General features: G+C 33.8%; 3 protein-coding genes across 14 annotated transcripts in view; 1 reads left to right on the top strand and 2 right to left on the bottom strand.

Annotated features, from left to right (window-relative positions):
- The window catches only part of LOC148622619 (prominin-1-like), a 74657-nt gene that overhangs the window by 10015 nt on the left and 51947 nt on the right, over positions 1-12695 (top strand). For 10 of the 12 annotated variants that reach the window (XR_015920674.1, XM_088572565.1, XM_088572562.1 and 7 more), the window contains one exon: positions 9115-9450. Coding sequence is in view for 11 of the 12 variants with exons in the window: in XM_088572565.1 (XP_088428691.1) it covers positions 9177-9450 (274 nt within the window). In the remaining variant the exon portion in view is untranslated. Of the gene's footprint in view, positions 1-2048; positions 2204-8907; positions 9018-9114; positions 9451-12695 lie in introns of those variants that run through there. The other 2 variants (XM_088572563.1, XM_088572566.1) reach the window with 2 other exon arrangements.
- Positions 5595-7104, bottom strand: LOC148622620 (uncharacterized). The gene is made up of 3 exons (XM_088574134.1): positions 6847-7104; positions 6335-6683; positions 5595-6268 (listed from the first exon to the last, which is right to left on the bottom strand). Exons 1-3 carry the CDS (start codon positions 7102-7104, stop codon positions 5595-5597), a joined length of 1281 nt encoding a protein of 426 aa, XP_088430260.1.
- On the bottom strand, positions 7107-7559 carry LOC148622621 (protein CFDP2-like). Its single transcript, XM_088574136.1, has one exon. It carries the CDS (start codon positions 7557-7559, stop codon positions 7107-7109), a length of 453 nt encoding a protein of 150 aa, XP_088430262.1.

Consider the following 12695-nt stretch of genomic DNA (forward strand, 5'->3'; position numbering starts at 1 on the left):
TCTACAGGTACATTTGTAAGACATAATTCTATCAGGATGAAATCTTATCTTGTGGAAATCGTTTAGCATTAATTTTTTTCTGGAGGGTATTATTTCACTGTGGAAAATTTTTCACACCTATTAAATTGTTTTCACTACTTGAATAATGTTATTTACTATAATTCATTATGAAAAAGGTAGAGGTTTTCCTAATTGTGCACATGATAAATATTTCATTCTATTGGATAATATCCTGAATATAGTTCACATATAGTGAACAGAATTAAAAATTCATGAACATGGGCAAGTGTTTTTACAATGCAATCAGTGTTTTGTTATTAAAAGTTTTCCTGGATTAAATTTTATTGTTAAATAGTACTGCGAAAGTACTTTAATTCAATTTTGCTTTAATATCTGTATTATTTGGGAAATAGAATAATCTTTGCATCAAACTACATGTATATTTCTTTGAATTTTTTTTTTTAATCATTCAGTGGTTACTAGGTAAAATCTATTAATTAATGTCTTGGTGTCCTGGTCAAATGTACGCACTGGGTAGTGGAGTGATTAAACTATCTAACTGATGTGGGGATTTTTGGTCCATTGAAAAACATGGCCTATGTCATGAAAAATAGAACATAGGGTTCAGTGTTTAGCATGATGAGATCTGTCTGTGGTGAAATTTTCATTTTAATCTGTTAAGCCATGTTGGAGTTATTACTCTTTTTCAATGTTTTTTTTTTGTTGCTATTTTTAATATTATTTCTTTAAGAAATCTTCTCCTCTGACACTTCTTGACCAATTAAAACAAACTTGGTATGAATGTTTCTTGGGGTATCCTGCATAGAACTAATATGAGAATTTTTGATCTGTAGAAAAACATGGCCGCCCCTTACTATAAATAGCACATAGGGGTCAAACAGTAGTTTTTTTTTTGCATTTATCTCCAAAACCGTTAGGTTTAGCAAAATTCTGTCTTGTGTGCTAGTGTTCAGCATGATGAGATCAATCTGTGGTGAAATTTTTATTTTAACCTGTTAAGCCATGTTGGAGTTATTGCCCCTTTTCGACGTTTTTCTGCTATTTTTAATGTTATTTCTTTCAAAAATCTATTCCTCTGACACTACTTGACCAATTGTAACCATGAAACATGTATATTATGGGTGCCAGTTTTGTTATTAATCCCTGTAGAAGAGATATTTGTTATTTATACTTGCCAAATTGCTTCTTGTAACTCAAATAAGGGAGGTTTTTCCTGCTCCAAATATTATGTTGAAAATTTGTCACTTGATTTCATGACTTCAATTGTTCTGTTTTATATCCAATTTCACGAGTTGCAGGGAGCATACAGCCACTGCAGCAATCTTGTTTTATACACAACTATAGTACTGCACCTACGTATAATCTTTCTTCAATTATTAAAAAAATCTTTATTACTCAAGTTCTGTAACTCTGTCCAAAGTAAAAATTTGTTAGAACAAAAAATATGACCTGCCAGAAAATTTTGAGGTTTTAGTTCTTGACTGAAATGTCCATATACATGTATTGTCAGTGGGGGAAAGCTGAAAGCTTAATAAATTTTAAAATGTTTAAAATTTGATTTCCACCAAATATCATCAAATTATCAAACAATAGGAGCACTTCGATTTACTTGTACATGTACATGAGTAGTACATGTTTTTATCAAAATTATATTGATAAATGTGTATATTCATTGTATGTTGGGAGGCCAAAATTTATACACATATGTAAACAGTATACATAGATGACAGACACTCTTGCCTCTAAGCTCTTAATCCAACATTAAGATTAGAAAGACTTTGAATATTTGCTGTTTAACTAGGACAGACCTAAATTTCAACTCTTATAAATCATTTGCACAATTTAAGTGAATAGGCCAGTGAAAAAAATGTAAAATGTGATATTTTGATTGACTTGCATCAATATGCACTTATCATTATAGTTAAATTACATGCATGCAGTTGTCAGATATTTTATTGAAATTAACTATCATTATCAAGTCTATAAATAAACTTGTAAAAATTATGCAAGTCAGTCAATAATGATTTTTTGGGTAGTTTTCAGTATTTCTGTGGAAGTAATTTGATTTACCTGGAAAGTGGATGAACACCTGACTTTGTTATTGATTATTTGTTTTGTAAGATGTAGTTAGAGATCAAGGTACTGATTTAGCATAATACAATGTTGGACTTTGCTATCTAAGGTAAGAATTTAAAGTGGTCATAAACAATGGGTCTAGGGGATTAAAACGATTTTGAACATCAGAATCATAGCTAAAATATATTTTATTGACTGGTGTTTTACCCAATCTAGTTGGTTTCTTAATGAAATGTTTTTGGTAGGGAATGACCTGTAGGAAAGCATTTTTATGAAGATTTATATGATGATAAAAGAATTAAATCAACTAAAAGAATTAATAGAAAAAAAACAGTAAAAAAATCAGTATTTTTGTTCAGACCCATGGAATTTTTTTTGTATATTCTAAAATTTTTATTTTCATTTTTGTTTTTGTCAAGACAAAGAATTACAATAGAGGTGAATATCAGTTATTTAACTAATCTTAGAATGATTAAAGTTGACTTTATTATAATCTGTATGAGGATTGCAGTTCTATGATGGGATACTCTGGACATTTTCTTTGTATTTTGACACTTTGGTTATAGTACATGTATTTTTTGAAAAAATGAACAGAATTAGTACAAATCAGACTTATCAACACCAATATTGCCTTCCTCCATATATGGCTTAATGTCTCACAAGCTCAAATTCAAACTATTAGCACTAACACAATTACAATAATCATTCCATCACATTACTTCCAAAGGTCATACATGTTAGCTAAATATTGCCATAACTTGGGGTCTGTCAATTTTTCAAAACTCTTTCAAAACCTCTGACACTACTTGACCAATTAGAACCAAATTTGGTATGTGTGATTCTTTGGGTATTCTGCATAGTATGGCAAAGGGATTTTTGATCTGATGAAAGAGTAATCAAGGACCCAAGGTTATAGCGGTAATCAAAAGAATGTAATCCAGGATCAAAGACCAGGCATGGAAAACAGACATACACATCAAAGAACATAAAGTAACTAAAATCATCTATCTGCGATCAAATTTTCTTGTAAATCTGTTTAGCCATTGTTATAGTTATTGCTGTTTTTTGACAATTTTTTTCACTATTTTAATTTTTATTTCCTTCAAAAATCTTTTCCTTTTACACTACTGGACATTGATTTGATTGTTTCTTAGGTCTGAGCATTAGTTTTTATCCAAGAAAAAAATACTGCTGCTTTTACAAAAGTATAATGTTGCTTATCGAACCTGGTGAGCCATTCCGGTTCTTTAGAGCCTCTATTTACACTGACAATATCCAAGCTGTAGGTAAGGGGACAACCATTAGATTCTTAGGGGTGAGCCTGGCAAGTTTTTTCAGATCAGTAATTTTATTTCCAGCCTGATGCATGTCAGATTATTTTATTTCAACATAACCTTGGCTGGATTATTTATTTTCCATACTCATAAATGAGTCTAATCTCTTTCTCTGAATGTGCATGTCTGGGTAACCAAAATATATGGTTTGGGTTCTAAAGCAAAGCATGTGTTACTTTTTATGTTTATTATTAAAGACAATGTAAAATGAAGTTCATTCTCTATAATACAAGGCATAGCCTATATACTATATCGGACAGGTGGCGTTCCTAGACCTTAAATATGTCCCAAATTTAGTTGGAAATGTTGCAATGGAACTTTTTAGGGGACAGATTTGCATATCTATGTATATGAATAAAATCTACAATTGCAATATTCAAATACACATTACTCCAGTAAAGTCATTTACATGCATGTACATGTATTTAACATTGCAACTGGATGCTATTAAGGTGTTGTAAAAAAACTTGTGGCGTATTTTAACATGTATACCTTTGTAATTTATGAAATGATGGGGAGCAAAGTGAGCCAAATTTTTTTTAAACGTTTAGCGCAGGTCAGAATATTTATTTTCAGTTTACTAGCCAAGATCATAATATTTATTTTCAATTCACTATCAAAAGTCAGAATATTTAATTTCAAGCAATTTGTAAATCAGGCTATTTAATTTCTGGTATTTGAGGCCAGATTATTTATTTTCTACCTAATCAGTGACAGATTATTTTCAAAATCTAACCCCCACCCATGCATTTTACATATTCAACATGTAGGAACATTTTGTCCACACAAATCCACTAGATTGATTTCATTGTAATTAACAATTGATTGTGTTCATGGATATATTTTTAAAAAAAATTTCTCCCTTTGTAGTCAACAGACAATGATTAAGGCTTGTTGTGTTGGATTTTGTGAGTTTCTTGTATATCTTATTATGATTCAAGTCATTAATTCTTGCATTTGTTATTTCTGGAATGAGTCATCAATTATTTAAACAATTTACCTGTTATCTGTAGATTTTATTAACCTGTTTCCAGGCAGTTAATGACAAGAGGAAAAGTGCATGTAATTGCATTTTATTGATTTTTGAATACAGTTTGCTGATAATGCACACATTTTTTATTTTTGTAAAAAAAAAAAAATTATGATCAGAACACATTTTAAAATTTTTGCCATTTTTAAAGTAGTCCTATTAATGTTACTTACTTACTTACTGCCCTTTACGCCACTGGCATGTAGGGCAGCAACGAAGTTCCTCCACTCTTGTCTATCATTGGCAAGTTTCTGTAATGTGCCCCAAGTCTTCTTATGTTCTTTGACTTCTGCTTCAATGGTGCGTCTCCAGGTGATCTTTGGGCGTCCTCTCCTGCGTTTTCCCTCAGGTGTCCAGAATAGGGCTGTTTTTGTGTTGTCTTTTGGGTCTTTTCGCAGGACATGTCCTAACCACTTCCATCTTCGTTTCATAATGATGGTGGCCATGTCTTCTTGTTGGCATCTGTTAAGGAGGTCCTGATTACTGATCTTAAGAGGCCAAAATGTTCTTAGGATCCTCCTCAGACTCCTGGTGTGAAAGGTTGAGAGTTTGTGTTGGTCTAACTCTGTTATCCTCCAGCACTCTGACCCATAAAGCAGGATAGGCAAGACGCAACTGTTATACAATTTTAGTTTGGTGCGGACAGTGTACTGTCCTGATCTCCAGACAGGTTGCAAGCTATTAAATGCTCCTCTTGCTTTTGAGAGTCTAAGGTGGATGTCACTCTCCGCACCTCCATCAGTTGTAACTATACTACCGAGGTATGTGAATTTGTTGGTAAAAGGTAGACATTGTTCGTGCAGTTTGATAGGTGTTGGTGTGTTTACATTCAACATCATAACCTCGGTTTTCTTTTTGTTGATGTTTAGCCCAATTCGTCCTGCAAAATTCTGAAGTTTCGTGGTCTTTTCTTGTATGTGTTGGTGGGTGTGAGAAAGCAAAGCTATGTGATCGGCAAAGTCTAGATCTTCCAAGATGGAGAAGGTATTCCATCTGATGCCTCTTGGTGTATCTTTCGTTGTTTGTCGCATCACCCAATCAATGGCTATGATGGAAAGTGTTGATGACATAACACAGCCTTGATGGACTCCAGTTTTTATATTGAAATACATGTCGCTGTTGTTTCCGACGCTTCATCTGAAGTTCGTGTAGAAACTTTTGATGATGTCTATAAGTTGTTGTGGTATTCCGTATGATCTAATTATTTTCCATAAACTTTCTCTATGTATGCTATCAAAAGCTTTTTCAAAATCTATAAAGTTAATATAGAGTTGTCTCTGCCATTCAGTGCTCTGCTCAATAATATTGCGTAGCGTGAAAATTTGGTCGATGCAGCCTCTACCTGGTCTAAATCCAGCTTGTTCTTTTCTCAATAGTTCATCTACAGATCTTGCAATCCTTTTGATGACAACTTTGGCTAGTATCTTACTTGGGATAGAAATCAAAGTAATACCTCGCCAGTTATTACAATCATTTAATGACCCTTTCTTTGGTAATTTTATGATGGTTCCTTTGTTCCACTCATTTGATACTTTGGTCTTATTCCAGATATCTTGGAAGATGGGATGGAGAATTTTTGCGGATAGGTATGAATCGTTTTTAAAGAGTTCTGCATTGAGATAATCACTACCTGGTGCTTTGCCACTTTTCAGACTTTTGATTGCTGTTATGATTTCAGATATTTCTGGTGGTTCTATATCTATGTCAAGATCTACTTCTGCATCTTTAATTTCCGGTTCTTGAGATGGTGGTGGCCTGTTAAGTAACTCTTCAAAATGTTCTGTCCACCTTTTTTCTTGAGCGCTTTCTGAGGTTAATATGTTACCCTGTTTGTCTTTGACACATATAGTTCTTGTAATTTTTTATAATTTACTCTGTTCTCCTTTCTGTGCTGCTTCTTCTGCATTATTTGCTAGTTCTTCCATAAAATTCCGTTTGTCTGTTCGAACTAGTTTCTTAACTTCTTTTTGTATTGAGCTGTATTCTTGTTGGAGTCTTTCTTTTAGCCGAGGTGATTTGGTCTTATCTCTTTTGGCTTTAATCTCTCTTCTATTATTTATTGTTTTCCAAGTTTCAGGTGTTATCCAGTCCTTATGTTTTTGCTTTTGTTGCAAACTTAAACACTCTTCGCTTGTTTTTGTATATATGTCGGTTATTTTGTTCCATTTTTCATCCATATCATCCACAACATCTTCCAAGATATTTAACGCTTCATAGCGATTCTTGAGTGTTATTGAAAAGTCATTTTTTACCTTCAAGATGTTAAGTTTTTCTGTATCATAACGAGTGGTTGTAACTTTCTTTCCAGCTGCTCTGAGCTTGAGTCTGATATTTGCTGTAACAAGTTGATGGTCACTTTCTACATCAGCGCCTCTTTTGACTTACATCTAGCAAAGATCGTCTCCACATTCCATTTATCATGATGTGGTCAATTTGATTTCTGTCTCTTAAGTTTGGTGAATACCACGTTAACTTGTGGATATCCTTATGAGGGAATAGTGTGCCTCCAATGACATAGTTGTTGATGTTGCAGAAGTCAGTTAATCTTTCACCATTTTTATTCATACTACCACATCCATGTGTACCCATAGTTCTTTCAAAGTTCAAGTTGTTATTGCCTACTTTTGCATTCAGGTCACCCATGATTATTTTAATGTCATGATGTGGGGTTGATCTAACTCTTGTTGAAGTTGCTCATAGAATGCATCTTTGTCTTCATCGCTGGCATCATTTATAGGAGCATAGCACTGAAGTAGCGTCATATTAACTTGTTTACCCCTCAGTTTAGCCATGATCAATCTGTTGCTGACTGGTTTCCATTCCATCAGGGTTCTGTCTACTCCTTTCTTTAGAATGATGGCTACTCCCTCCTGATGTTTCCCATCTTCTCTTCCTGAGTATAGTACTGTTTCGCCTGTTGTTGTTTTTATCTTTCTAGATCCTGTCCATCTACTTTCACTGACACCTAAAATTTGTAGTTTGTACCGTTGCATCTCAGCTGTTATCTGTGCGAGCTTGCCTGTTGCATACAACATTCTCACGTTCCAACACCCGATGTTTGTATTGGTTTTTACCATGTTGAGGGCCTCCCTAGTCATGTTGGTAGTCTCCTCTCGGCTTTTTCTACCTACAGTCATTAAAGCTCCACTGTTGGTGCGATGGGGGCTCTCCTCCACAGTTGTAGATTTTTTCTTCGTTGCTGTTTCCGTAACATATCTTTTTTTTTACAAGTTAGGGTTGTTAGCCCTAAGCTTAACCCCCATAACTTGGAGGACCAGTAGATTTTCTGTAGGGGGATCCTTCCCTTAGATGGATGCATCACCATGCTAACGAGTACCATCTTTACGGATTTTCTGTCTGGGTTTTCTCCCATAGCCTTTGACTGTCCAAAGCCTTCTACAAGGCAGTAGTGTGATGCTATTTAACCCATAGCTGGATCAAGGTTGATGAGTGCTAGGGCGTATCCACACGCCGATGGGCCTACACACTGCATCTCTAGGATCCTTGATACTCTAAGATCCTCTACAGTTTAGCCTAGGATACTAGACCCTAGTTACCGTGTGCTGTCGCGAGGAGGCACTGTATAGGCTTTGTACTGACAAGAAAGACTTACGCACTCGGCTTTCTTTTTCATCTACAAGTAGGCTAGTCAGCGGCAGTAGTAGAGTCTTCGACTCCCCCTGCACTAGGCGCATATCCAATCCCTGTGATAATAATCACTAGCACACAGTCCTATTAATGTGGTAAGGATCAAACCACAGATACAAATGTTTATAATACAGAGATCCTTGAATGTTCTTCCAATGTAGGGTATACACTGTTTTCAGTCTATGTATGTCACCATGTATCAGATGAAGGTTTTTTCTTCTGCATAGTACTTGAATGTGATATAGTTTAAAAATAAGATGTACAATTTTGCAAGCCTTACCTTTTTATATGGCTGCAAAATTTTTGCAGTTGTAATTGTAAGGGGCTGTTGTCCATGCATGATGTATTTGTTGTCATCGGTAATGGTATGGATACATTGTTTTCATATGACAACTTCAATCTAAGTAAAGTTTTACAACAATGCTCCAAGTCACAAAAGGTAGAATGTTATTAATTTAAGGGTTTAAAGCCAATCATTTCATAGAATTAAACTGTGTAACTCCAGTTAAAGTACATGGATGGATGATATTGTTCTATAAATATAACTCTTTTTTTTAAATGCATTTAATTCTGTTTTTAAACCATTTTTCTTCCAATTCACTGCAATATAGGAACATACATGTTCCAGCATTGAAATGTTTTTTTAATATTTTTTGTTATAGCACATACAATTAGCACATCTATAAACTGAGCATAAAGATGGTAACAGATTTGTTTCCTCTAGACATAATTTAAATTTTATGTTAAATGTATTTGTACATGTCAAGCTTGTTATATTTATTACTTCTGCAAAGTGTCTATGAACTGATATTATAAATCCAGGTTGTTGCAAGTGTAAACAAAGAAACAGGATTCAAATATTTATGTGGAGTAAATTAATGCTTTAGATACACACACATAAAATAAAGGTGAGCTATTTAAAATTTTCACTTTATACTGAAATTTAAGTTTTAAATTGAACTCTGTGCCTTGACATGTAATTATATGTCACGCTATTTTTTTCAGATTTCACTTAACTAGGAAAGAACACAAAATGGTATAGGGAAGGATATTCTAAGTGACTAAGAATGGAGTTGAGATGGATAGTTTTAACTTTTACTTTATGTTGTGTTAGAAATGTTTATACTGCTGATCCAGTTCTGTCATGGACTTCATGGACAGATTCTGTAGGAAATACAGCTGACCAGAACAGTGATGTGACATTTGCACCAATACCTATGCCCTCCAATCTAACCTATAAAGGAGGAGCAATAGAATATGATAGTAGGGGCCTGGAACCTCTGTATAAATTTACAAAGGCATTTATAAATGGAGCTGTATTCCCATATGGATTAGACTGGAGTAAGTATTATGGAGTTTGCACAGTGTTGCCAATTCCATTGTATTTTACTATTTCATTCTACTTATACCCAACACAGTAAAGTTGTAGATGGTATTTAATGTTTATCAGTCAGTCTACCTGGCATCATTATATAACCTTCATTGTCTTTGGGATTACATTCAAACTTGAATGAAGTTTCCAGAAATCCTTTCTTTTGGGACCACTTTTTGGGAATGATGTAGGTTAAAGTCATTCATATGAGAATATACAGTATTGTTTTTAGGTTATTGCTTTCACAAATTTTCTCCTCAGAAACTCCTGGATAGAATTCAATGAAAATTGATATGGTAATTCTTCAGGTTTGAGTGTTAAGAATTTTTACTCTAGAAAAAACTTGGCTGCTTTTACAAAAAAATAGCATGTTGCTTGTGAAGCCAGGTGAGCGATTCAGGCTCTTCAGAGCTTAGCTCTAGTTTATAAAAACATTTCATCTTATCTTTTTTTTCATTGGAAACTATTTACATCTATATAAGGGTGTTCATATATATAAAAACTGTCCAATTCAAATACAACATCTGTTAGTAATTCACTTTAACAAACACTGCTTTACATAAAAGTACATGGACCATGTGGATCTGAATCAAGTTTCTATGTCAATGACAATGTACAGTATTGATTCTAAGAGTTGATTTATTTGGTTATTAACTTACATGTCGCTCTTTAACTATGTATGGTAAATCAAAGCCTAAATGTATACAATATATGTACATAGAACTACAAACAGTAACATTTATTAAATATTTCCTTATCTTATTAAATGCCTCATAACTTAGTGACCTTTTTAAAGAACTCTTAAAAACTACATGTACATGTGTGATGTGACATAGTTATCTGGGATTGGGTTGGTTAGTACTTCGCTTTTAGTATAATTAGACATTCGCTTGATTCAATTTGTATTCAGTTTCAACGTATGTATACCATCTGACGTTACAATAGTTAGACATTTAGAATAATGATGTTATGTAGTAACGTCAGTAACAATTGTCCATTGTGATATATTCTTGACATTGGGGCCGGTGAAAAGATGGAAAAACATCAAATGATTAAACTATTGAAAAGAAAATAATTGAAGTGAAATTACTGTACAATAATGATATTGTCAATTAACGTTAACTTTAAAGTCTTGGAGGAAATAAAAATGAAATCACTTTGAACTTAAAGTCACTCAATATCAAAATTTTCACTATGATCACTAATTGGTTGTCAAATATGAAGTCCATTCTATGATTCTTTGCTTGGCTATTATCCTGGCATATCTGTTGGTATGTGTCATTTCTGTTTGGTTTGAACAAACTTCCAACAGGTACAATTTTGATATTGGGTGGTTCGTAGTTCCAGTCTTCAAAGTTTAACAGAGGGGATCATCCCATCTTTACCAATGTCCCCAACTTTGACACATTGATCATTTTTCCCTTTAGTCGTGTGGAATTCGTGCAAGGATGTGACATATTCACTTTTCCAACGTTTCCAGAAGTGGCGAATAATGTCTCTAATATGATTCACTTCAGCTTTTAGTTCAGAATGTGAACGATTAGTATTGTCAAATATTACTATTTGTAGACTATCTGTATGGTAAACATGAAATTCTCCTGCTGCACAAAAGATGACTCGGAGTTAGTGGTTCTTGATCTTTGATGTCGGTTGAAATATATGTAATTGGTCTGTCGTTAAGTACGGCTTCAATTTTTGTGGTAATTGTCTGTAAACTTTCCATTGACACGCAAGAACGGCCCAACACTTTCTGTAGACAGTTTTTAGTAAGACCAACCATATGTTCCTGAAATCCCCCCGTACCACGGGGCACATTTAGGTATAAACCTCCAATTACTTCGTAGTGTACACAATCGGTCCTGGATGGTGACGGAACCAGTTATGTCCATTATTTCCTCTGATGTTGATGCAAAAGTGGTAGCATTATCTGATATCATCGTCACTGGTACGGATTGGCGGCTTAAGAATCGTCTAAATGCTAGAATGAAACTTTCTTCTGTAAGGTTGGGAACAATTTGTAGATGCACACCTCGGGATGACACACATGTAAATAACCAAATGTATGCTTTCGACTTCAAACGATCAGGAGTCAGTTGTTCAACTTGTCATTAATCTTAATTAGTAATTAAAATACCTTAATCAATTGATTAAAATTAATTTTGTAATTAACTTGTTGTTCAACTTGTCATTTAATTTAATGAATCATTAAAAATGCTGATCATGTCATTAAATTTAATTCACCCACTGGACCTGAATTGAAACTTTAAAACACCATTTACACAGTTTGCGATAATGAATCAGAGTCAAACTCATGTTTTTAGTATCACCCGGTAAAGAGTTATCTCCCATTGACCTTGAAACAATGTAAAAAAAGTTTGAAAAGTTAAAAGTTTTACTTTTAGTAAGTTAAAGTGAATGTAATCTCAATAACATGTACTTAGGTGCCACAATATGAAATACTCATGTCTTGAATTTAAGACTATGAAAAAAAGTGTAAGTTGTTACAAAACCATTCAGAAATGAGTCTTGGTGCATTATTTTACTTTATAACTTATTTTTGTCACATAGAAATGTAATATTTAAGACGGATATGCTTCATTATCAATATTTGGTTATATTAATTAAAGTAAAGGAAGTGCCAGAAGTTGATATTTAAAATGCATTATGGGATGCACTTGTATTTTAATCATGCAATTAAAGTTTAATACAATGATTAACAATTGCAATGATTAAATTAAGTTGAACAACAAAATTTAATCATTTGATTTACTGATCACTCAATTAAGTTTTAATGTACAGTGGACCAGCAAAGTCAACTCCTGTTACTTTGAAAGGTGCATTGTCTTGTAAGCGGACATCTGGTAGAGGAGGAGGGTGCGGTTTAGAATACGGTCGCCCAGTTACTTTTCGAAAATTAACACAAGTTCGCAAAATGTTCTTCACATATTGTCAGATTCTGGGTATCCAGTATATTTGACGTAATTGAGTAATAGTTGAATTTACTTCTCCGTGAAGCTGTCGGTCGTTAGCATCCTTTACGATGAAACAATGTTTCATCGGTAGAAGGTAGGGATGTTTTGCATTGTCACTTACAGTTAAGTTATCGATTCTTCCTCCACAGCGCATCATAACTATGTCTAAATACAACCCTAACTGGTGAATAATCAATAGTTTCTTACCATTTGAAGTTTGGTTCATGTATTGGATTTCTTCC

This window comes from Perna viridis, chromosome 3 (assembly GCF_037379345.1).
Source record: "Perna viridis isolate PV_CMFRI_1.1 ecotype Kerala chromosome 3, ASM3737934v1, whole genome shotgun sequence".
Taxonomy (NCBI): domain Eukaryota; kingdom Metazoa; phylum Mollusca; class Bivalvia; order Mytilida; family Mytilidae; genus Perna; species Perna viridis.